Source organism: Pagrus major, chromosome 4 (genome assembly GCF_040436345.1).
Source record: "Pagrus major chromosome 4, Pma_NU_1.0".
Classification (NCBI taxonomy): Eukaryota; Metazoa; Chordata; class Actinopteri; order Spariformes; family Sparidae; genus Pagrus; species Pagrus major.
The window spans coordinates 14,187,683-14,215,137 of record NC_133218.1 but is presented as its reverse complement, the minus strand read 5'-3'; the positions used below and the strand labels follow the sequence as shown (position 1 = coordinate 14,215,137).

Sequence of the window (27,455 nt, the reverse complement as noted above, 5' to 3'; positions counted from 1 at the left end):
TGTGTATCCACAATCCAAAGAGGGTAAGTGCAGGGGTGTTTGTTCAAGCACTCACTGGCACCACTTCAAGCGTCACGCTCATAGTTAGAGTTAACAAATGGGCCTTAAGCTCTGGTAGATGCTACAGATAAGACTCTTCCAGACCTTGCCTTTCACACACTCATGTGTATGCGTACACATATATACACAATGCTGGTGAAAGATTCATTAGTGTGAGGATGCAGAGATCAGCAAGATTGGAGTGGAAGTTGCTTCATATTTAACAGTCTCAGGGAGAGAGCCAAGTCTTGTGGTCCGATAGCATGCAATTTTCATCAGAGTAATGGGAGATGATGTCTTAGATGCTCGGAGCAGTGTGCTGGAGGAGAAATCGGGCATTTCATTGCCCTGCTCTCACCACTTACTATTTACTTTTCTGATTGTTTCCTTGTCTATATAAATCGGAGGAATATTCATCTCTGCCATGCAAAGAGGAGATAGTAGGTGTTTGAAAGAAACAGCTGAATTTGGTTGGGTAATAACATTTGCATTATTCAATAAATGTGAGAAACCTTGCTACAAAGTCCACTTCACTAAAAAATACTCATAAGCTCTTTTTAATTAATTAAACTATTGTTAGATATTAAAATTTCTCAGTTTGTCAGTTAAATATACAAGAAGAGAAACTCATTGTCTTAATATTATTAATGTTTATTTGTATAGGGACAAATGGGTGATGCCCCACACCACAACATTTATAAATCTACAATTAAACAGAACATAATAAATGTTCTTAGTTTGACCATTTTATCTTGTTTCTACTGGATGATAACTGGCTTTATGGAGACAGATGCCATACTTCTTCCACTGCTGTTCTGTAAAATTCTGCATTTTCTGAGGGATGCTGTCAAAATGAAAGAAATAATGCATGAAAGGTTCGCCCAAAAGTGGTCACTTCCACAAGTAAAGCCAATTCCACTGAATCTGTCTAAAAAGATGTTGTTTGAGCTGACAATGTAAGAAAGGGGTTTGACAGTGACAGGTTAAGACTGCTCCTGTTCTTGCTGCAACCATCTTGCTTTAAGTTCTCAAGGGACCACTTTTAACCCAGTTATAGAAGGTACTGTGCACTAGTCTTTGCAGAAGAGTGGCTGCAGCAGACAGACAGAACAACTTTTGGAGAAATATCTGCTGTACAAACTCGGCTTATCTCTTAATGTTTGGTGCTTACAGGAAATATGTGATAAAAAAACGGAGGAAAAAACAACATTATCTGGTCTGAGCATAATTTCATATATTAGCTTTGTGTTATACTGTCCAACTGTTTCACATGTATTGTGTCTGGAAACTGTTTATTGGAAATATGTGGTAGACAGCAGGAAAAAGATGCATTATCTGGTCCAAGAATAATTTCTTATATTAGCTTTGTGTGCCACTGTCTAATTGTTTCAAATCTATTGTGTCTGGGAACTGTTTAAACAAGCTGTACAATTAATGTGCATTTTCAGCACTATTTTTGTGCTTGTAATTGTTGAGGTATTTCATAACACATGTCACTGGACAACTTCTGCATGAGCCACTGACCTGTGGTTTAGTAGTACAGTTGACTTTTCGATGGCCTGTTGCTGGAGTGTCGAGTAGTTTGTACCTCATTGTGAGTAAAAACTTGAGCTGCCCCTAAATAATGTCAACAATGCTGATGCAAAAGGGTCAACAGAAGGCAACCGCTGCACTCAGGGCAAGTAGAAGAAAACATTCTCCACCACACTCAGTTTGGATTAAACTGATTTCAATAACTGTCAGGGAGCCTGTACACAAAACATATCCACTCACTTTTTTAACCTGGGATCTGTTAATGTCAAAAAGGAGTCGATCAATATGGGTGCTTATGAGCATTTTCTCCAAAAGGTAACCTCAACTACTCTAAATGATGACAACACATAACTGTCACTAGGTTATGCTGCTGCTGTATGCATTTAGAATAAAACACTGTATGTCTTGTATTCTATTTGAAACCCCACAGACAAACAATGGCTGTATCCAAAATCACTCACTCATTCCCCACTCCCTAGTCACGACATAGGGAGTCCAACATAGTGTACTATATAGGGAGCTCATCAGCAGAAAGAAAAAAGCACTTTTGGACACTACTCAGGCGCCGTTAATTACGTCACTGCTGTCGCACAGTTGAAACGTCATACATCAACGCCGGTTGTGGACTAGAGTTAGTCCGCCATTTTTCTCTCAGCGCAATGCATGATGGTAAATATTGCTTGGTTAGTGACCATCGGTTGTACACTACTTTTCGCGATGCATTGTGGGATACTTTGAGTCCACTATATAGGGTATAATAATTCCCACTAGGCATTCAGACAGCACTACAAAATGGCATACTCACTATGTAGTGCACTATATAGGGAGTAGCGAGTGATTCTGGACACAGCCAATGTAATTCTCAATATACATACAGACCATGACCTTATTTATCAAAGAAATTTCTGATAAATTGATTTCAAGCCATTTTAAGAGTTTGCTGAGACGATAAGTATACATGCACACATACTCAGGGCACTGTGAAGAAGCTTGCCACTTCCCTGAGAGAGAAGTTTCCAGTTAGATTGTGCATGGATTAAAGCACAAAAAAATCTTTTGACTGAAATGTTTTTTTCGAGCTGTAGCCAAGCCATATTCCCAATTTGTAATTTGTGAAACATGTTACAGGGCATTTTACTTGACACATGCTAAAAAAATAAGATAAGATTTACAGCCTCACCCCACACCATGTTCTCTAATGCAGACATCAAGTTTAAATATTTGACCAACAGTGTTTTACAGGAGGATGATCTGAACAGCTGTTCTATTCACACTTAAAATGTTTTTTGTCTTTTCAATGTAATTTTCAATCTATGAAATCAATCTGTGCCTTTTTTTTGCCAAGCTTCTCTCAAGTTTTACTCTTTCAAATAATCAACCATCTACAGAACTTTTCAGTACGCTATTTTTCTACTTCTTCTCATCAATAATAATAATAATAATAATAATAATAATGTTTAAAGTGAGCCTCTTATCGTTTAACAGAAAAATACATCATACAAGCAGCAACTTTTGCAGCCTTGTCAGTCTGATGGCGAGTTATCACCTTTCTGTCATCACTAACATACTGTTAATAATCAAAGAAGCTCTGAGGCTTTGTTCTATGTGTTATAATACAAGATTTCAGCATGGAGCTACAATCAGGCAACATTCATGATTTTGTACAGTCAAACTAACCAAAAACTTCTTATTGATCATCATTATAAAGTTTCAGGGCGTTCCTGTAACCATGGTAACTCACGGTGCCAGAGGAGAGGGAGAGACGCTGAATGAAGCCGTTTACACAGATACACTGCAGACAAAGTCCAGACTATAGTTGTTATTTCACACATGTAGCACAACAGGAGACTCTCCGTGTCAGACGAGTTCTCACGTGCTGACTAAACTCAATTGATAACGTAGCAGCGCGACGAGTCCTTGCTAGCTAAGCAGCTAAACTTTAGTGCCGCTCCGTGTTGAGATCCCGCCCTGTGTGGGTCACTACACTGTTGTAGGAACTTGTGCCATCGCCTCTGCATTAAATTGGGGCCCTGTTGTTCTTGTTAATTCTTTTCATCTGGATGAAGATTATTTACAGGAAGGAGGCGTCTTCCAGGCTGACCATCTTATCTCCTGGCAGAGAGGATAGTGTTCTCCTGGACCATAAAGACTTCAAATGAGGACAGTTTTAATTAATTTACAACCCAAAGCCTGTGGATGAACTTTCTCTCCCATTCCTGAACCCTCTTTCTCTCTGTCTTACTTCTGATCCACAAACACACTCTCCAGAGTGGACATCAGACACCTTCTGCTGAGTTGTTCTATGTGATACTCCCGTCTGTAATTTACGACTTATGCCTGGTACCTTATCTGGTCACATTCCATTCAAATGGCCTCTGTATTCTTCCAGATTTCAGACCATTTCTAATTAACCATTAAGTCAGTATCTCACAATCTTATTTCTAACATATTAAGAAACAGTAAGAGAAGCTCATAAAACTGATCTTTCTCCCGTTTCTCTACGATTAAGATTGACTGAGATCAAATTTTAATGTTTAATCTGTCCTGTGTTCGGTGGAACCACAGCACCTCCTGATGGTGAGTCCTGATGCAGTTGGACGAGAAATATTCTGTTTAATATGTTCATGGTTATAACCAGTAAATGACTCTGATATGTCTTTGTTTTAACAAGTATTAAGCTGAATATGTATAATTAATGCTTAATCACGTCATAATTCTTTTCATGATAGACAAAGTATATCTATTGAGCCATGGTGAGAATCTGTGAGAAGGTGAAGCACTGTTTTGTAACGTTTAAATCTTGGAGACAAAAGCCGGTAAGCCCCGCCTAGACACGCCTCGATTTGCGAATAATAAAATGGAGAGATCACGTCTCTCGAGTCAGTTTACAGTTTTTTTTTTCAGTTTTTACAGTTTTTGTTTTTAGTTCAGTTTTAATTTTTGTTTAAGTTTTTCTTTTGTAACTTATTTTGAAGCTCTTCACTTTACTTTGAAACACGCTCCAAGACAGCGATCTCATCAGAAGTGCTCACGCGTTGATTTTTCTCACTTTATATTTTTCGCAGTATTGATTAGCTTCTTTTATTAAGTTTGTACCAGAACGAAGTTCTGTTTTAATTTGTTTTATACCGTTAAGTATCGTAACCCGCTTTTGAAGAAGTGAACTTAATTTAGATTACCTTGCATTAACTAACAACGGAAGATCCGCCTGATCAACGTATCGTCCTCAGTTATTTTATTCAAGAAGTTAAATTTAGTTTACAAAGTCAGAGTCTGAGAACCACTCGAAGAAACGAAGAAGAACATCTTTATCACAATCATCATCACGACACAGCAACTTGCTGTGTCCGAGACCGTGCAAGCGGTTTCCAACGAAAGACAGACTCTGTGACAAGCCCCCAGCGCTCGCTAGCAGTACCATCCCGCTGGGCATTGAGCCAAGATCTGCACCGGATCGGTACGGGACCAGCTGCCCTCTTCCTAAGACAAAGGACCGAGGTGCCCAACCGACTGATACCGGACGAGCTGACCCCCGGCCATCGGACCGGGACTGCCAGCTTGAGTTGCAAATCACCCGAGGGAATCCGCCGCCGCGGCCCCGCAACTCGGCTGAGAAAGTAGGCTCTCCATCACTCACAACAGCTGGATTCACACATGATACATGAGATGGTGTATATGGCTCTGGTTCTGATCTTAGCTTAAGAGAAATTCGGTTAGGGTCTCGTTAGTATTAAAATTACTACCGTAATATTTAAATGCTTCAACCTAACTCATGATCTCACCATCAGCCTATATTCCACTAATAACCCATGACTTAGTTATTTCACATTTCCTGTTACCTGTGTTATTCATTTAAATTGCCATTTCATTTATTTAACCTGAATTATTTAGTCAATAAACGTATTTAACCGTATGTCGTTGTCTGTGCAGGTTTGTTTTTAATGTGGAGAACCGATGGATATGTGTAGAATTCACTTCTTCATATCTGAGATTGAATAAATTGATCTGAAATTGATTAGAATTGATACAAGTTAAACTTGTTCAGTCGAATTTGATTAATTACCTCCGGATTATTCAAATAGACAAAATAACGGAGGTGGTGCCCCATTAACGAGTGTTTTATTATTAGTGTATCTCCTACACTGTCATTGGTCAGGCGCACACACGCTGTTGACGATACAATTGGCTGTAGAGTGTGACAATCTGTCAATAAAAATCAGCCAACAGTTCTCCTCCGATCTACATTGATCTCACAAGTAGGGGTGGGCGATACTGCAAATTTTGGTATTGATCCGATACCAAGTAATTACAGGGCCAGTATTACCGATACCGATACTTTTTACTTCTGCATGTAGCCTAATTCAGGTTTGAGGTAGGCTATATATCTTGAGCGGAGTGAGAGAGGTGGAGAGGAGCACTGCGCATAAGGACTAGCTGCTGCGCTCACACAAACTCTGAAGAAATACGAGTAATTTGCTGAACTTATAGAAGAGAAACTACAACAAAAATATCGATCTCATCACGCTAGTATCGATCCGATACCAATACTCACCTTGGTATCGATACTATCGATATTTGGATCGATCCGCCCACCCCTACTCACAAGTCGCCTCTGTTAAGTTTGAATGATGGAAATCGGTCGTAGCGATGGAGAACTTTAATCCATGGATTGTGTCACTCATCATTATTCGAATGACTATGTCTAGTGAGTGATGAAAAAAAGTTGACTGAATGTTGTGATATAGATTGCTCTAGAGAACCTTTTCATCTTTGACTGTCCATCTCATTTTCCAGACATTGTTTTGGTCATTTTACAGAGGGTCACTCAACTGAAACATCATTGTTCATCATATGCGGCCCTCACAGTCTGAAATCCAAAATCAACCTTAGGGCCTGACATTAACACTCGCCTATTTTGCCCCAGAGCAAGTAAACTCTGCTGTTGTGGCAAGTGAAAATAAATGTGATGTCTAATGTAATGTTATCTTAAAACAAATTGTGCGCTGTATCACTACTGTTACTAACGCTGCATGGGAAAAAAAAAAAAATCCCTAGAGGCTAACCCTGTGCTGTTCTAACAGTGGCTTTCAGCAGCTTTACGATCCAGCCTTGTCTCTTTAGAGACTTTGAAAAATAAATCTGCAATGAATGTCATCTTTGAGCATTTATCAATTCCCCTGGTCAAAACAATGCCCAGTCAGAAGCTGTGTTTCTGAATGTGCGGTAGCTCTGATCACAAACATACAGTGTTCAGGCAAGAGTTGGAGGAGCTTGCTGCAAAAATTGCACTTTCTGACGGCATGCTGTCCATCTGTCATGGTGTATGAGGCTAGCTGGTTTGGTAGTTTGCTAGCTAGGGGCAATGTTTGAATTAGAATTGTCCCAGCAATGATTTTGTTACCTGTTAGTTGTCTGTTGTTTACATTAATTAGTTAAAATCCCTGTTGATTTTATATATTTTATAATAGGCCTACATCGCTTTTTGCTTTAAATGCCTGGATAACCAGACCTGTGACAAATGTGCCTCCTTCTATGTTTCCTTTGTGACAACTAAAAGAAAACCTCCACTTTCCACCGTATAAGAAAGATTAATGCCAAATATGGCCAATAAAATTATCTCACAACAAACATTTCAAATGTAATTATATGACTTTAGAGTCATGCCATCAACACCTTTCATGAAGGAAACACATTTTTAGCCATGCTAGCAGCATGGGTCTGTGGATGGCAATGTTGGTCTGCCTGTTGCTTGGTCCATCAAACTTTTGTCCAGACTGAAATATCTCAACAGCTATCGGATGCCGTATTGCCATGCACTGTTGTAAAAGACAATCATGCCCTGCTTAGGATGAATTATAATCACTTCATTTAACCCTGACAATGTTCACATGGCATCACTCTAAGAATGGCTGTAGACTTTTGCTTTAATATAACCAACAAATCATAAATCCATAGTCACACCAGCTGTTAGTTTAAGATGAGACTTCTTTTGCTCATCTTAAACCTACTTTGTAAACTAGACTTAAAAAAAACAGCTGGTGTGGTCGTGTGGATGGCTTCAGACTTAAGAAAAGTTTTTGATGTTTGTACTGTATATGTGATGGTTGAATATTACTGGGTTACCTCCAGGCTGTAGTACTTCAATAATTCTCTTTCTAGTTTGTCAACACTGTTTTTTTTACTCTCCATGCTGCCTGCTATGAAACAGTCATTCCAGCCATTTTTATTATTTACAACAAATAAATAAACTGAATTAGTTTAAATGGACAAGTGATAAATTAAACAGAATATTTGAGTCAGAACTGTTTACTTTTCGAGAACCTCAGACCCACTGCTGCATCAACAAGCCATTTACACATTTTATTTTTAACCCCAAGTTGAAATGTTCCCTTTCTTTCCCACAGGATATCTCTAAAGTTCAGAGAATTGTCACAGCCACTAAATCACCCGTGAACACCGGAGTAATGAGGAGAGAGAGTGGCGGAGCCAAAGAGTGCCAGATGGAAAAGGTGAGCCTTTGGAGTAATTAAACTGTAATGGCCTATGTGACCTGAGGGCCTGTACCCATGAGTGAGGTTCACCTGTTCACTGAATTCATGCTCAAGTCCTTCATCAGGAACCAAACATGCCACTTTCACTCCGAGTGTTTTCATCAGGTCCAATAGCTGGAAAACTTCCTGCAACAACTTTCAATTTAATGACACACACACAGTTCATAGTTTGTATCTAGTTCAACTTTTAAAGTTAACATTTTGTTGAATCAGGTCTTACTGCACATTACCAAAAGATTACAATCTCCCTAAAGCTAAAAACAAATTGCTCTATTAAGCAATCAACACAATATTAATCAATATAAAGTTTGATATTCCTTCACTCAAGTCATTTATAGAGCAAAAATGCATTTCCAATTTCAAGCTTCTCAAATGTGAGGATTTTTTGCTTTTCTTGTTAAAATAATTTTAAGTTGAATATCGCTTTAGTTTAAACTGTCATAAAAATAAATAATATGTAGACAAGCCAAAAAAAAACTCTTAAAGCCTCTAAAAAAAACAACTATACACACATATATATACATATGCATACATATATACACGTACGTACATACATACATATATACATTACATACATATATACATACATATATACACACATATATACACACATATATACATTACATATATATATATATATATATAGATAGATAGATAGATAGATAGATAGATAGATAGATAGATAGATATACACACACATATATACAATACATACATATATACATTACATAATCACTTGTTTAAGCTTAAAAGTTATCTGAACACATCAATCCCGCTAATGGAAAATTGCAATGAGCATTTTTCACTGTTTTCCATATTTTATGCACCTTAAAAGTCACTGAATAGGAACTGACATTTTCCAAGGTAACAGGATGCTAATCCTACATCTTAGAGTGCTTGGTAGTACAGATCATTATGAAGTTCTAGGTTAGCGACTTATCCAGTCAATACTACTAACACTATTAAAGGAATAGTAGTAGTAAATTGCAGCATTTTACATGTATTAATCACTTTTCTACCGGCCATATATGAGCGAATTATAAATTTCCGCAAAAAATGAGACCTTCCCCATCTCTCTTGGTTGCCTATACAAGCCTGTGGGTGATGTGTTGCAGTTGTTTCACGCTGCTGGACTGGGATTTCTTTGTGAACGACTGATTTTCTGTGACAGTCCAAAGGATGTGACTTTATGCACATTCTGAAGTGCCTCATCTCCACTCTGCTAACAGAGAGCAACAGTAGCTAATGGTGTTTTACAAATGGAGTCCACTAAAATAATCAAAAAACTGGCATCCAGCACAACTCAGAAGTTCCACAGAGCCTCTTTAATATTGCTAAGCCTAACACTTCCAAAGACTGGAAAGTGCTGCCGCTGCGTCACTTATTAAGATACTTTGTTACTTATGCTAGTTCCAAAAAGCACCACCATAATCATTTATCCAGTGACCTACCCAGGAAATTTGTTGATAGGCTAAAGGATTAATCAAATATTCAAAAAAAAATAAATAATAATAATAATGATCAACAGATAATCTGATAATAACATTTGGGTAGTTGCAGGCCTGCTAACAAAGTAGTAAAAGTGGCTGATAGAGGAATATTGTGCATTTTCCTCGGCAGGGCAGGGAGCCTGGAGTGAGCCACAGGGAATAATTAAACTTCTACAGTGTTTTAGAGCAGTTTGAGAGAAATTATTAATTGATTAGTCAATCATCAGAAAAAAACTGGCATGGCTGATAATCTATTCAATTATTAAACAGTCTCATGTTCCAGCTTCTCAAATGTGAGGATTTGCTTCTTTTATTTTTTGCTTTATCCTTGTAAATTGAATATCTGTGGGTTTGGGACTGTTGCAGATAAAACTAGCAATTTGAAGACATCACATGGGGCTGTGAGAATGTAGAGACTTAATAATTAACCCTAACAAATCAATCAAAATGAACATATTAGTTTGTTGCAGACTTAAATCACATTAACAATACTTTAGCAATTACATTTAACTACAGCTGTTTGGGAGAGTAGTGCAGAGAATATAATTTTCACATTCACACTCACCTCAAAGTGCTTTTCACTCACAACTGCACTAGCCCTGTGCAAACATAGTTTTACACTGAGGATCTTCATTGGAACATTAAAAGGGAGCCGAGTGCATTGCTTGGCACTTTGAAAGCAGTTATTGAGGGAGGAAAGAGAGAAGCAGTCACTGACCTCTCCAATTCTGTTTTTTTGTGATGGAGTTCGGTACCTTACAGTCACCGACTTCCTTTTCTAAGATCCAGGCAACTGTGAGCAGTCAGTTATCAGGGAGGCTTCGAATAAGTATCTCCATCCGTGTCAAAACCAAGAGGATTTGAAGAAGGCAGGGGAGGCGAACAGGGTCCATAAGGATTTCTGACAAGTGGCTATCAAGAACTATTACAGATATAAGTTGATAAACCGCTAGAGACAGGGGAGTAAGGAGGGATGCCACCCAGAGAGGAAATTACCCTCTGCGGAAACGGTGTCAACGAGATTGTTCTTTAATGAAATCGTGCCAAAAACAATGTTCACTGGTGTCCCATAATTGATTATATAATTTTGGCAGGGTTGTAAAAAATCCTGCACCAGGAGGGAGAAACATTCTGATACAGATAAGAAGAGACATATTTGAAACAGAGACTCCGAAATTGTGTTTGCTCACGAACACCACCACATCTCCCCCTGTCCTCCTCTCCCTGTAGGCTGGGAGGAAATGAAGAGAGACAGTTTCTATGAGCGTGGATAGCTTGCAGTCTATGCTTCGGTTTGAAAACTAAATGTGATAGGTTAGCTGCAGTCTAACGAATGCTTTGCTTTTCATAGACAGACCCCATGCTTAACTGTTTGAAATATATATTTCATACAAAATGCATTAGGCTTGAGATTGTCTCATGGTGGTATGAAGCATCCAGGCGTTCACCTTCATTCATCATTCATCCTTCTTGTGGTTCGATGCATCCAAATATTGTTGTGTACAGCAAGAGCTTCAAGCAAGTAATTTACAATTTACCAAATAGATAAGAGAGAGGTAATTAATGGAGATGTTGTCGTGACAAATGTTTTGGTTCATCCTGTGTAAAGCTTACATAAGATTACTGTATTATTACCATGCATGCAGAATGCCCCTTTATCACAGTAGGCAACTGAGTGGCATTACAATTACCCACATGATGTAAGATCCTGTAGGGACTGCACTAATGATTATTTTCTGTAATTGGTTGTTAAGTCCATAAAATGTCAAATAAAATGCAGAAAAATGTTAATTTCAATGTTTGACAGCTTAAGGCGTACAAATACCAATAGAACTTTTTTTTTTTTTTTTATCCAGTACACATGTAAACAGTTAACCTAAATTACTATCATAAACCCGATGAGAAATTAATTGGATGATTCTATGGTTGTGTATGAAGGCAATTACACTTCTCATAGCTTTGAGTGAAAATCAAAAGGGCATATTAATGTCACTGATGTGGGTAAATTCATCTCATCTGGTTTCATTGAATACATGCAGCTGGGAAGTTAACACGACTTCCCAGCATGCACTCTTTACACTGCACCAAAATATTTTCCCTCTGCTCCTTTAGGCCGGGGGCGACTGCTTCCAGAATCAGACGGAGGGATCAGCCCCGGAAAGTAAAAAGCTTCCAGAGCCACAGCAGGTGAGTTGCACTTGAACTTTTATGGCGAAGATAACAGATGCAGATATTTAAAAAATGACTCTTTTGCTGTGCTGAGTTCTTGTTCTTCTTCACCCCTACAGGAAATTATTAATCAGGGGAAATGTCTTACAGGATAATACTGGTGTTTTTCCATATTTTTTTCTTATTTTCAGTAAATCTCATTAAACGACCAAAACCTGCAATGTGTTAGTCCATCTCATAATACTTACCTACTTCCCGGCCCTGCCTGTGGCACACAGCCCAAGGCTAATTTCTCCCTACTGAAGACATAAATCTTTATGTAAATATACAGTTAATTCTTTTAAAAGTAGGCTAAATTTCCTAAAATTAAGGTTATAGCAAAAATTACTCAAACAGGAGTAAAGAATGACTTTGTTGGGGGCTATTTTCAGCTGTGGATTAATACGGTGCGCTGTCTATGATGTGGTTCTGGGACTCAAATCAATTCCAGTGTGTGTGTGTCAGAGGGAATGCCGAAACATGGCAGCCAGTGCAACTTTGCTAATTGATGTGTTTTAAATACAGACACACACACACACACACACACGTGTGTGTGTATATATATATATATATATATATATATATATATATATATATATATATATATATATATATATATATATATATATATATTATACATACATACATATACTGTGCATTTCTAATTTTAAAAGGACTCAAAAGGAAAGAAAGGTTAGACAAATGTAACTAACTCAGGGTGACTTCACAATGACAGATGAAAAATAACCAAACCAAAGCACAGCAAATGAAACAGAGTGATGGAAAGACACAATGCTTACATCACATTCCTGAAAGAAGCAAACCAATCTGCTAAAACCAAATATTCAGTGTGCCAATGTCACATATAGTATGTGTTCTCCAATGCCCTGCCAAAGCCAATGCATAACTGCCTCCCTCATCATATTATTGAATTGAGTCACACCTGTTTGGCGGTGGCAGATGGTACAGCAAAACAATGCATCTCATTTCAATGCAGCGCAATACTGTGTAACTGAACAACCGTCTTGCATTCCAAGTGGCAGCAATCCATTTTTAGACACACAGACTATTTGCACAAGAATACGAGAATAATTCAAAAGAGATCTCGACAAAATGGGCAGATTTGACTTCACCAGTTTGTTTTGTGCCAGACAGATATTCAGAGAGAGCGCCTGACAAATGTCTTTTTATGTAATACAAGAGTGGACTGTGTCACTGATTCAAAGCAGTACAACCTAATGCTATTCTGTTTTAGAGTCAATGTAATGAAATATTTTTACATAATGTTAAATGTTATTGAAGTCAAAAGCAGTTCATTCCTTGAGGCATTTTGTGCCATTCTGTATCAACACAAGATTCAAGATGAGCAGAAAATACAGCAATAGGAGTAAATCTGTGTTAGTGGACAAAGTAGGAAAAAAAAAGGAACATTAGTGGTGTTTTGCTTTTCTTTCTTTGATGTTACACTTGAAGAATAGCAATATTTTTTAGGAGCTGTAGCAAAGTTTACAAAGGAAGAGATGACTTGTAACGCCTGTCTTCTCAATGTTTTCAGTGTTTTTCTTTTTTATCTCATTAATTGGGAAGTTTTCACATTGTACTGCAGCGTTGAATCTACAATCGACTCTCTTATCCTGCTGTCTGCCGGTATCCCTCATGCACAGCGCTTGCCATTCATGGCATAGTAAACAATTTGATTAGCAATGATTGGCATTTCGGTCTCTGTGGATCAATCTACGTTAAAGTGCCCTCTATCCCTGTCACTACTCCACCTTCATTTTGTGTTCTCATGTTCCATTGACTTCAAGACTGAGGTTGAGTGGCATCTCCCCTTATGTTCAAATGTTTTTGGAGGAAAGACTATTCTTCTTGACTTGCACCTGTAGTGTTGTTTTGTACAACACAAAGAAGGGTTTAAATAGAACAGAGCAACATCTGCACTTTTAGGTGAGATATATTGTACAATAAGGCCTCCTCTAGTCACTTGTCTACTGATCAGACAAAGAGGATCTCACTGATGTGGCCTGAACATCGACAGTCTGACAAACCACATACCCACAGAGGAGTTTTCAACCAGATTAACTATAATGTCAACAACAAGGAGGGAAATAACATTGTTCCAGCTTGGTAAACAGTGCTGGCTTTGAAGCCACAGTATGCAATCTAACCTTTATAACATTCATTCAAATGTTCGGCTTAAGTCCATCATTAAAATTCTATAGTATTGTTTTTTAAGTCACAAATATAACTTGCAGCATATCTCTAAAGCACTGTGGCATCAGTATTGTTTGTTTATGACATTCCTGAATTAATTTAAAAGATGAGAGTGGAAGCACACCAACTGGGGTATAAAAATCACTTGGGTAAATGTGAGGAAAAAGTATTAAAAAAATAAAATAAAATCAACTGAGCCACATACACTGTTGTTAAGAAATCTTATATTATTATTAAAAATAATAATATGTGTGCCAACCCATTTTTAAAATTTAAGTAGTCTTAAAAATATTCTGCCTGTTTTGCCAATAAAAGACAATATTTGGGCCTCTGCTATGTTTGTTTATGGATTCTACAACAAGTGGGGCTCAATATCTCAGAATACTAAAGAAGACAGATTTTTCAAATATATTTGGTCTTGTTTTAGTTGCCAACATATTTCAAGAAATAAAAACCATCTGCCTGCTGTGGCACAGTCAGTTAGTTAATTAGTTAGTTGGTGTACGCCCACAAGCAGAGCAGGGAAGAGGGTTACTTCCTCTTTATCAAATTTCTATATAGCCCATGATGCCCATAGCACTAATACATAGTAGCTATCCATGTCTGTGGATAACAGTTATACAATGAGTCAAAGTAAAGTCAAATTGAATGTATTAAGCAGTAGATATAGCTTAGATATATTGACTTGACTAGTGGTATTGCCAGTGCTGCCGCTGACAAAGCTGTCAATTTTTTCCAAAAATCCACCTTTGCTCAAAAACTTCTGGATTTCTTTGAGGGAGTTTCTGCTGGTGATAAATAAGATAAAACACAAAAAAGGAAAATCCCAAACCCACATCATAGTGGGCGGCAACTGAGGTTGGCAAGAAGCCACAGGAGTGCATTAAGTGAGAGATGGTGTGCCTGCAGATGGAAGAGAGAGTCAATGAGTAGAGACTCAGTCACTGAATCACACACACAGTACATGGTTGGGTTTTAAAATTTACTTCTCAGTATTTTATATTTACACAACTGCCAAATTATATGATCAAATTCAAAGTTTGCTTCAAGTCCCCCTAAAAGTGGTGGGATAAATGCATTTTGCCTCTTTGTTTGTTTTTCTTCAAGCCAGGTGATAAAACTATAACCCAATGCCATGCAGAGTGATGTTATAATAATTTGCAAGCAGCCAGCACGCCTTAAGGCACTAGTGACATTGGTAAACACAAAACAGATGCTTTGCTTGGGGAATTGGTTTTTAGTGGCTGTGTGCAGTGCTTAAACATGTCATTGCCAAACATGACTGAAATTATTCAAAATACTAAGGTAAACTGCATGTCATTAATAGAATATATCAGATCTCAATAGTTTTTGGCTTCAATATGTTAGCAGGACTTTGTGGAAATAGAAGAATAACAGACACATCCCCCATACACCCGTACACCATTAAATTGCATTGTGTTTCAATGCGTCACTGAACTGTTCTGACTGCTGTTGTAGTCAGCGTGGGACTTCAAAACCCTGAGAACTGCTGGTTTTCCATCCCACCAGGTAGTTAATATGCATCCATTCCAAAGTGTGACTCAATTTCTGAATAGCGAGAATAAAAACCAGAAGGATTCTCAACCTGTGCCCCAATCCATAGGCTCTACCTGCTACGAAGTCAGCATTTCAAAACCTTATACATCATAACAGGTTGACAAGGCTGACTTTAGGATTTATTTAAGGTTAAAAGTAATTTTAAAAGCTTTTAGCTTCAGTTATCTGCCTTTGACCAAGGGAAATCAAGTATTGCTGCCTTACAGATAAAAGGAATTGTGCAAAATAATGATGTAGCCTTATAGCCAATGCTCTCAGATGACAAGGGTACATCATGTTCAACCCAATCACCCAAAATGCTTGTTTTGTTGGGGGGGCTTTAGCAACAACTGGGTGTTAAGCTGCTCTTCAAATTCTGTACATTGTGTAACAATTCACAAGTTACACTGTGAAATGTTTATAAAGGTGGGTATCTGTTTTGTTTGCAATCTAGATAAAGCACAAGTGCCAGCAAGTTGGCAGCGTGATCTACATCCTTCAGTTAGTTTCACTCTATTCTGCTCATCGACTGTCAGTGATGGCCACAAAGGCAATGAAAGCAAGGACAGCTACCGAGCAAACAAGGTTGTAAAAAGCAGGATTTAAACATTAAGGAGTAAGGGGAAGGACATGTCCTTCATGTTTGCTAGACTTCAAGGACACACACAATGTGTTTTGGTAAGGAACAATGACTGTTCACATAACTTCTGTTTACAACGTCACAGGGCACTCGTAGGTTGGTTTCATTGGTTTTGACTGTTTTAAGGCAACTTTCTTGCCATGTTGGAAATATCCAATTTAAACTCAAGAGGAGTGCCCTAATGCACTATTAGCTTTGGTATCTGTGCTGCTGAGGAGGAGCAAACTGGCAACAACACTAAGATTACATTTCCAATCATCCTGTTTTGGGCGATGAGGGTCCAGAACAATAGCATTCAGCCTTCAGTGTTAACCCTGGGTTTGGGATGGCAGCAGGCCGGTTTGGTGCCCCGAGGATTTTAAAAAAAAGGATATTTTGGCCTGAATTTATTAATTTAGGGTCTACGTCCGTCCATCTTTTGTTTTAATGGGCTGCATTGATAATTTACTTGTTACAAAGCTTTTATTGTACTTACAGTAACATAACAAGTTGTCATCAACTCAAGTAATGTTAAAGTATATCTGTACAGTAAAACAAGGCAGGCTAGTGAGGCTAACCAGTTAGCTTAACACTCGGTGAGGCTAATTACTGAAGTGAGTCCTAACCGACATTTTTGCGATACGCTAAATACACTTAACATGGAGAGGAAACTGCAGACAGGATAATTGGAAAGAGAAGGAAGTGCAAAGAAAGAAATTTAATTTCAAAATAAAAGTCTGAAGCTGAACATAAAGAATTCATAAAATTACATAAATAAAATATTTGTTTCTTTAATGGGCAGCAGGGGGTCTTGTTGCCTCGTCCCACGGCAATATAATGGTAAACGCTGTTCTTTGAAAGGCAACACCTTCATTTGGCTGCATCATATGAAATAAAAGCCACTAAAGGGTAGTAATGGCAATAGAAGACTAACTGTCAATATTACCTTTATATTACAAAAATACATTGTTTTTAATCACTTTGCATCCCGCTGATATTTGGGAGCATTTCCTGCTCAGATTACAGACCACCACATGTCTGTGAGTGCTGTGGAACGTTATTGTATCAGTCTTGCTCATTATGAATTTTTATCTTCTGAACCTCACAGCAAAGGAGCCAAGCGCAGACTGGAAAATTCAACACAAAGCTCTCAGACGCCAGCGAGGAGGCAGAGGGAGGCAGCAGCAAAAAGACAAAGCCACATGAAGACAACTGAGCGGACGGCATATCATCCAAAATGCAGAGCTCCTGCATTGCCTGAAGAGCACACACTTGCGCACTCTCACAAAAAACATATGTGCGCCAACACACACACACACACACACACACACACACACACACACACACACACACACACACACACACACACATCAGCATTGTTTGCGAAAGCTGAGACACTGGAATTGTCAACAAATTTCAAACAGTCATCTGAACAGCTCCATAGTAAAATGGCATGCATTCTAGAAATTCTTTTTAAAAGGTAGCAATGGCACTGGTAACTTGTTTCATGATTGTTCATTTGTTGTTTACTTATCCGAGTTTTATTCTGAGTGAGGACACTGCTTTCTAAATGTGTGATCTTTCTAGAAAAATCCCTTTGCACTGGTGAGGTCTGACACTGTATCCTGTGATAAATATATCAATTGACAAATAAAAAATACTACTACTATTACTACTACAACTACTACTGATACTACTACCCAACTTAGAATATTGTTTGTCACTCATTGTAGCAAGGTTAATTTACTCCTCCACGTTTTGAAATATAGAGGCTCAAGTTGGCTGGCCAACTGTTCAACATTTAATATTTCAGCACTCTTTCTGCCTTTAACACTCCAGAGGCAAAGAGCCAAAGACTCACAATGGGTCGTCTCCCTGAGAATGTGCCATGCACTGAGTAGTAACCCCTAGCTACATGTATCTGTGTTATCTGACCTTTCTGTGTCCTTTCAATAAACTGTAATTTTCAGTAAATGTGTGAAGAATAAATGGTTCTTTGTGGGAAAGAAATGAGTGAATATGTTTGTGATAAATTGAGAAAAAGGTTGCAAAGAGCAATCAGGATTTACGCCTTATGAATATTAATCACATGTCCAAGACTTCTAGAAGAGGATTTCTGAAAGAGGTACTGACATCTCAGGTCACACAAAAATCTGTATTTTTTAACATAATTTTAAAAATTGATTTTGTTGAATAATTATCTGATACAAATGAGCTGGGTCACTTCTTCTTACCAAACAGTTCCAGATATTCTCTTACCTGGATGATTGCAAATCTTCATACACAATTTGTGGAAATTATTCAAGGAGACTAATTTTTCAGTGTTTAATTTTTCTGGTTTCTAAAAGTCTTATTTGACCACTAAATTTGCTGCCTCTGTGCACAACTGTATTAGGACAACATTAGCCAAATGCTGCCTTTTAAATTAAATGTTGTGTATGTGCATTTAGCGCAGTGTGTCCATTAGGGCTCAGTTAATCTGCTGATTATCGTTTCAGTGAATCGTTTGGTCCTTATTAAAAACAAAGAATCCAAAAAATGTAACAATGTTTTTTCTTTTTTTTCTTTTAAAATGGCCATCACAATAGAATCGATTAGAGCAGGCCACCTGAGTACGTTGCCCTTGCCTCATGCCCCTGCCCCTTTTTAGGTGAAAGCAGTCCCTCTAATTTGACTCCCAGTAATTGCAGTTCTGGGGTTTCTGCCAATTTAATAGCATTAATTATGAATACCATATTGTTTTTAGCTATTAGGAGCCAAAATCTGAGTGTGTTTTTAGTCCCACTTCCTACGTTATTTTATGCTGTGTATAGGCATATTCATTAAGAAGGTAGGTCAGCTCAGTTTATGTGAATTACTAACAATAAAATGCTCTCTGCTGTCAGCCTCAGTCTTGGGCGTGGACAGACTGTTAAACCAAACTCCATTCTAAAAACAGGTGTTTTATGGTTAGGCCTCATTTCTTTCACAGTAAAAAACGTAGTTACACCATCATAAAGAATCGTTTCTGATTTTCTTCGATTTACAGGCACTATCGGCACACATGTCATTTACTCCTGATCTCTTCTTTAACTGAGGAGAAGTAAAGTAAATTGTAAACTGGTGTTCTTTATTAACACAGCAGCTTTTAGGTATGGTGCTAATAGCTTTTTTTCTATTTGGCGGCAGCACTTCCACAGCATTTGTTTACACCCAAAACACGGTGTGGTCGGTCTGGTGACAGCAAAGTGACATATGCCTGCCCTCATCTACATCCCAGAGCCTAGAGTGATGTCATTAAATGTCATGCTATGTCCCACCAAAAAAAGACAATTTACTATCCTTAATATTAATATGACAATTAAGGAAAGTGTCCAGGGTTTTGGCTTGTAAATTGACTTAAACGATTTATCGATTTTCGGAATAATTGCCATTTAATTTTTTGTCAATCAACTAATAGATGAATTTACTAGTCTTTGCAACCCCAGTGTCCACGTTTATCAGCTCTTCGAATTGTAATTTCTGAACAAACATTATTAATCTGTATTTAACCACATTAATGTAGTTAACACACATTTTTACAAAGGAAACATGACAAAGGGGTGTTAGAGGGATCCCTCCTCTGCTGCTCTTCCTCATGTTTCTTCCTTTTTTCCTCAGTTAAAGGGTTTTTTGGGGAGTTTTTTTTTTTTTATCGAATCAATGGTCTAAGCACAGAAGGTGTCGTCTGCTGTACAGCCTGTAAAGCCCACTGAGGCAAATTGTAATTTGTGATTCTGGACTACATAAATAAAAATGACTTGACTCAATTTAACACCTGATGTTTGCTGCCAGAAGTGCTATAACCTTATGGGATCATGATCACAAATATGACTTTAAAATCTTCTTCCTCCTCACTCTGAACACACCTTTAGTTTAGAGGTCGCCCGAATGCTTATAAAGTTAATGCAAAGCAGATGCAAATTAGCCCTGTGAGGCACAAACTAAGGCAAAAACTCAAAAGTAAGTAAAATGGTTTCAAACTGGGTAAAATTCAAACTTTATGAATGACTAGCAGGGGGAAGAAGAAACAACTGGAGTTCTCGGGAGAGTTTTTAGATCCGTCACAGTCACAGTCACATAATAAACATTTGAATAAGCAAGGAAATAAAAGAAAAAGCTCAGCGGCCAAATGCTTTATAGAGAAAGTTTGTGAATAAATAAGAAAAATAGCATTAAATTAGAAAAAAATGTTACAAAAATTCAAAGCTAATCTCTACCCTTCCACAATCTCTATCTCTCTAAAATACCCATCAGTCTCCAGCTCACTGCAGAGGGGTCTCACCAATGTAATTCTACAAGGTTACAACAGTCGGTATGTTAAGTCACCATTTCAAAACTTGATCCACATCACCCTTATTTGTTTGGGGTCCAAAGTTGTTAAAAACCTCTGTGGCTGTCTTTGAGTTTCTAAAGCTACCGACTGCTTTAATCAGCTTTGTGCTCACAGCATCCCCTTCATGTGACATTTGGTGCGGTCACTGGATCCAAGAGTGTCCATGCTGGAAAATGTTAGGCGACAGGTGCATAGCTCTATTTTAAGGCCTGTAATCCATCTTTTTTTGCAAGTTTGAGAGCCTCCTCCAGGTTGGGTATACGTCTTGCTGAGAAGGAAACAAAAGTGCCTGTCGCCAGGATTTCGAAACCAATGGATGATCTTACAAACGCTGCCATTAAACTGAAGCGATAGAAAAGAGGAAAGATGTTCAAGCTTGCTATAAAGTCAACAGGCTTTGGACTTGATCAAAGTGGCAGTGTGGATTCTGTATGTCATCTTCATTGTACTGCCTTCCTTTCACAGCCCCTGGAAATTATGTATTTTTCCAGGACAATTACTCAGTCTTCATTTCTTGCTGAGCTACACAAGTAACCTGTTTTCAAATGGACCCAGCCAATGGGAAAATGGTTTCTGTTTAGTGGGAATTCAAAACGCAGCCTATTGTAAAGATAATACAATTTATTTGCTTTACTTTTTAAGAGAGACGGGTCAAAAGAGCCCTCAGAGCAGCGACAAAACCAGAGGGCTTCTCTGTAGACAAAAAGAAATGTGTATAAAAACAAGGCAAGAAGTTTAAGAAAAAAATCCAGTGACCACACCCACAGATGCACTGCTGACAATTTGCAAGAGTCCCCTGCCTTTTTTTCACTTTGTTTAGCTTTGTTCATCCAGAGAATGTATTACAGACACATGTATTCAGGATGGGTCTGTCACATCATACTCAAAACTTTCTTTCAACACTATCAAAACACAACAATACTAAAATCGCACACTGAGTGGCATGAAGGCCAGCAGTCCCCACTCAAGAAGTTTTTAAGCACCTCTTTCAGGCCAGGTGCGCCTCATTGAGCAATCAAGATGTTGCACACCTGGGCAGAGGTGTAAAGGACAGGAGGGGAGAAGGGACAAATTGCACAAACACATACAGCTGTAACAGTCTGGATGTGATTGACTGTTCTGACACGGCAAAACAACAACAACAATACAACAAGCTCAGACGTGAACAGTTCTGCTATTTTTCCACTCTGCTTTTCATTAGCAAAAACAGAGTGGAAAACATTCAGAAATCAGCTTCTCATTTTTAGATGGCGCAGACCATCTCTTCCGTCGGTTAAAATGACAAATGTCATTGATCAATGACAAATGTCTCCGGCTGCAGGTCAGCTGTCGCTAATTATTAATTCAGTGAGTCACTTCATGGCGGGCCAAAAACAATCTTGGCTGTTGTCTGGTTTGTGTGCTGTCTGTGTGCAGCTGTCTATACTCTGCCAAAAATTGTTGAGGAGGTACAAGAAGCATCACTCTGTAACACCGCTGTGCATTCTCACGTGGACTGGGTGTTTTTGTAGTCGCAAATCCAACTGAGGTACACGTCTTCGCTCTAGCAATCTTATTCTATTTAGTTAAGCTCAGATCATATCAATGATTTCAGATGATCAACTAGTTTTGTCAGTATTTGGGTCGAGCAGCTTGTGATAAATAAGGTCTGCCAAATTTAGCAGCTAAAATTTCATGGTGTCCAAGAGCTTTGCTGTACAAAGCAAAGTGAAATTCAGAGTTTGTGAGGCACACCTGAATGTACCATGAGGTCCCTGCCTCCAAGCCATGTGTGTGAAACTCCTAGACAGACAGACAGTGAAGAGGACAAAAGCAGCGTGGTCTGTGCAATAGACCAAAAACAGTAGAGACTCTTAGCATAGTTTTTTAATCACATGATGGTTTTGGTACAAACATGTACCTACCCGTATGTTTGCCGGTCTTCAGCGATTTACTCAAACGGAAAATCTACCTGCATGTGGCCCTTGGCAGGTGTTAATTTCGGACCTGCATCCAGGGGAAAGGCATCTTTATATAGATTGATCCCGGGATTATTTTAATCTATATTTGATTATTCAAATGAATACTTATTTGCAGTGGAAAATCAATTTCTTAAGCTCAGCCCTGTATCTAACCGAAACCCTACAAATTTATAATGGCATACAGAATCAATTAAATCAGGATAAGAGTATTTTTAGTATTATCTAATTCTTCTACACACAACTTTTACAATTACAAATGGGGAAATAAGTGTGTGGCTGAGATTCAAGACAGCAAAGGTCAGCTGTATTATGACAGTGAATAGCCCTTGCCACTTAAGTACACAAACCTAATTAAAACACTGTGTTACACAGCCTGGAGCTGCTTCTCCATTTTAAACTTCTGCTGTTGGGAGCGATACTGCATTAAGACACACATGAATGACTGCAAAATCTTTATAGAGCGCGCACAAGTGTCTCGAGATTGCCCACTTCATCTGCTCTTTTATCCACGGCTCTTAAAGCTCAGCTTGCTAATGCGCTGAGAGAGTAAATGATTTTAATGAGGTGGAGGGCTGTGATGGAAGAGCTGCTTTACATTCCCATCAATTCTGAATGGTGTAAGAAGCAAACCTAGGTCAAAGAACAGGCACAGATACATTTTTTTAAAGTAGTTATTTTAAACCTGCATTGAGTACCAGAATAAGGACCACATGAGCACGAGCCCAGTGGCAAGTGGTTGGATGTCAGTCACAGATTAGCATTGACATTGACTTTTAATACTCTCCTATTATTGTCTAGCACTCATTAGTGCCAGGACTCCCACTTGGCACCTAATTAGAGTACAGCAGTAGGAAAATATTTACAAATACTAATTTCTTGCGTCCTTATACCCCCAGGTGTTTAGAATGGGTTCATTCCTAAATTGTATTCAATCTATCATGTGCTAAAACCAATTGCGCAAAAAATATTACTAGTAAATGAATTGTAGATATGATTTTTATTGTTGTTTCTCAATAACAATGAAATGGATAATAACACAGTTCTTTTTTCCTTGAATGAGGCAGCTGATTATGAGAGAATGAGATAATTGTGGTTGTGTAAACTTATCAATCATCTCATTCTCTCATAATCATCATCGTCTATTTTCTCTTTATCATCTAAACCTAAAACCTTAACCATTTCCCCAGGAATGTAGTTTGTATAAATTTCATTCATTGGAAAAATCTCAAAAATAACTGTATGTACAATGACTCTGCCACTTATGCAATACATTTGAAGACACGTTGCAATATTGATACATTAAAAGCTACATGCAGCATAATTCATCTTACATTTTATAAAATCACAGGAGATAGATAGCATTTCAGTTCATTATATTTTAGTTTTGTTGCAAGGTTTAAAAAAAGAAACCCAAACTGCTTTTAAAAGATAACTACAACAACATTTTAAGCAGAGCTTGTTGTCCCTGACAAGTACAAAATAAAGCTTGACAAAGCAAATCCAACGTATCTGTCAACCACCTCCCTACATGCTGACCAGAGTGGTTTTTGATCTCATCCTATATTAGGTATGATGTAATTTCAATTCAATTGCACTACCCTGTTTGCATCAGCAGTTTCACACTCCCTACACTTGCTCTCTGACCAACTGTAAAACATCTTTAAACACCAACCTTAATGTCAAGGAGAATAAGGTAAACACTTTACCAGGGTCAATCACCACTCAAACTTATTGCAATGCTGAAGCTCCTCTGTTTTGTTCTGATTTGACAAGCATTTTATACGTGGCCTTTAACTGGTCAGAATCCACTTTATCTCACATTCAAATTCAAATAAAAGATGCTGCAACTAGAGGCAAGGTCTGCTCCAGTGTCAGGATGATTCAAAAACATTAGCATTTTCTTTCTTGTTTAATACTAAGCAGCAAAATTTGAGACACAAATGCTCCACTGTCGATATATTTATTATACGTCCATGTTTTTCTTTCCACCTCCAGCTGGAGTAAAGTTTTAACAGAACAAACCACCCTTATGTTTTCGTTTATTCTTGTACGGCTAGTGTCGGACCCATGTCTCCATGTCCTGTTTATTATTTTCTTATCAAACCTTCCTAGATACAAAAAGCTCTGTTATATTGGTTGAAGGAGTGCTTCTTTTCCGGACGCCGCTGCGAGAGAGTTTCTTTTAATGATGTTGTCAATTACGCTATTGTTTTTTCAGCTTAGTCTCCTCGGTTTAGCTAGCATGCTAACTTTGTTTCAAGTTTCAAATGCTGAACATATATATAGACATGTGGTACAACAACAGTGACACTTTTATGTTGGATGCTTGCCTTGCAGGGAGAGTTGAGCTGCCTGTTCCCTTCGCTGGTGAAGGAAGTGTTGCGGTTGAGCTGGTGAAGATTCTCCCTAAATCTCTTGAACAAGTCGGCTTTACTGCCATATAGGAATTGGCGTCAGATTTATGCGTTCCACCTTCTAGCGTCACCACTATTACAGCGGTGGCAACCCTGTCTGCTGCTGCCTGTTGAAAGTGACAGCAGCATGGGTAGTTAGATTAAAGACGTATAATAGTCTCAGACAGGGGCACTCTTCATGAGGTAAAGGCTTGTCTATTTCCCTTTTTTTTTCCAAAGTTGAATTTTGCCTCTACTGTTGAAACTGCTGAGAATTGGACAGGTTCTTCCAGATTTCATAGACATCATTGTCAAAAGTAATGTTACATAAAAAGTAAAAGTAAAAGAAGATTGTTCACTGCTTAGGACAGCTTGCATTCAAACACACAGATATTGTAAGGATATTGCCAGCCTTCCTGATACAGTCAAAAAGGAAACCTCACCAACAGTTTAGTTTGTCTGCTTTACACCAGCTCTTGGTGGACATCGCCCAAACCTAGATAGGACACTTCTCCCCAGTTATGGGTCATGCTATAATAAAGAGTAGGCATTGGTGGACGTTTTGCATAGACTGCCCTTCTGTGAAACCTTTGCTGAGAGATGTATTTGTGCCCTAATGAGGTAGTGCCTAAATGTCACACCAGAGGGCCACCTGAGTCACCCAAGAGCCCCTGTGATCAGTCAAAGTGCCCCTCTGCTCAACTTAATGCCCCCGTTTTCATTCCAAACACACTTCTTGTGACCCGAAGTGCCAATCTGGTTTGGACTTTAGGGGAAAATGAAAACTGATCCTACAATGCCTCTTTCTCAGCTTTGGACCTGTAAGGCCTTAGCCTCAACCACTTTTTTTTTACCTGTATGAAATTTTAGATCATATCTTTTACACTCATATGTGAGTCTACATGAGAGCTCCAGCTAAAATATTAAAGCTATCCCCATCACGGCTGGAACAGAAGACAAAGAGGGCTAAGACTGAATAATAGTCATAGATTAGAGGTGAATTTCAGGTTTTAAAAAAACACTACAACAAACGAAACTACTTCATAAATGTAATATTAAAAAAACACTCATCTACAAGCCTTTTTAATTCTAATTGGTTTATAATTACAACACCCACATTTTGGTTACATAAGCTCTCATTTCAAAGCTGACCAGTAAGCAAGGCCTGGTATTGAAAAACACAATTTTCCAGCCATGAGAAACAGAGAAGCAACAATGATGAGCACTTTTCTCAATTAATGTAAATGGCCACTTTCACAAAATGAAATATCCTTTTCAAATGAGCTATGAAAGGAAAAATAAATAGAATTGTAATTACCATATTCACAGTGCTTTAAAAACATGAATACACAGAATGTGTCGGACTGTTGAGTACTCAGCTTTGATGATGCTTTGTATTCATTCATATAACATTAATTCATTTACTTTAGCAGAGCGAACATTGACTTTTCAGAGAGCAACATGTCCTTGCTGGTATACCTGAATCCTGTAAACCTTTTCTCCCTGCCAAGAGACGATCAGTACTTCTATTACTGTGGTTATACTGTACATTTGTACAACCTTTGACCAATGACAATATGGCAAACAATAAAAGAAACCTTCATGTGTTTTTTGGATAAAATTTGAAGCTCAATAAGATAAAATGCCAGTCCAAGGCAAATAAACAGATGTAATTTTAAGGACAAATTCTGAGTAAGCCTGTCTACAATGAAACACTTTCACCAAGGACACTACGCAAGGTTGGACAATTATCAACTTCATACAGTAACCAAGTAAATGCAATAGCATTGACAGGTTTTTGGCATAGCTTATATCAAAAAGCTTTTTCAAGGTTTTACCGCCTCATAGCACAAAATGACCTCAATATATCTGCACCGGGTTGTTGATCAATACCAATGAGGCGAGTTATATCTGGCTTATAGAACTCATTTTCCGGTCTTTACACTGTTTTGAAACCCAAACTAAACTCTCTGTCCTGAAGTTTGACACCATTATTGCCCACCTACTTTCTAACAGCATAGAGATAGAAGATGCTGCCAAAGGAGAGGGAATGGTCTGCTGAGCCAACTTGAAAGAAAAAGAATGACAAAGCCAGGACTGCAACTGATTGTTTTCATTATTGATTAATCTGCCAGTGATTTAAAAAAAATAAATAGTTTTGGCCATAAAATGTCAGAAGACAGTAAATAATCACAAACAAAATCACAAATCACAGCTTCCCAGGGCCCAGTGTGCAGCTATATCCAACCAACAATCTAAAAACCCAAAGATATTTGATTTACTACCATATAATCACATTTAAACAGCAAATGTTTGGCATTTTTGCTTGAAAAATGACTGAAACAATCTTTCATTAAATAGCTGTAGATTATTTTTCCATTAATTGATTATGGACCAAGGGATGAGAGGATATAAGATTTTATTGCAGTAAAAACACAGGATAAGTGATCGTGGTGAATTTCATTGTGAATATGCTCACAGGAGTGAAAGCTGTCTATCACAATGATGTCCTGTACTGATTTCCTGATTTACTTTG

At 38.1% G+C, this 27,455-nt stretch overlaps 1 protein-coding gene across 1 annotated transcript in view; it reads left to right on the top strand.

Annotated features, from left to right (window-relative positions):
- Positions 1-18,188, top strand: part of luzp2 (leucine zipper protein 2) — a 261,556-nt gene extending 243,368 nt beyond the window's left edge. Inside the window, exons 12-14 of the mRNA XM_073463820.1 lie at positions 7,977-8,081; positions 11,726-11,800; positions 17,320-18,188. Of these exons, the coding sequence (XP_073319921.1) occupies positions 7,977-8,081; positions 11,726-11,800; positions 17,320-17,427 (288 nt within the window). The 3' untranslated portion in view covers positions 17,428-18,188. The remainder of the gene's footprint in view (positions 1-7,976; positions 8,082-11,725; positions 11,801-17,319) is intronic.
- Positions 18,189-27,455: the final 9,267 nt, after the last annotated feature.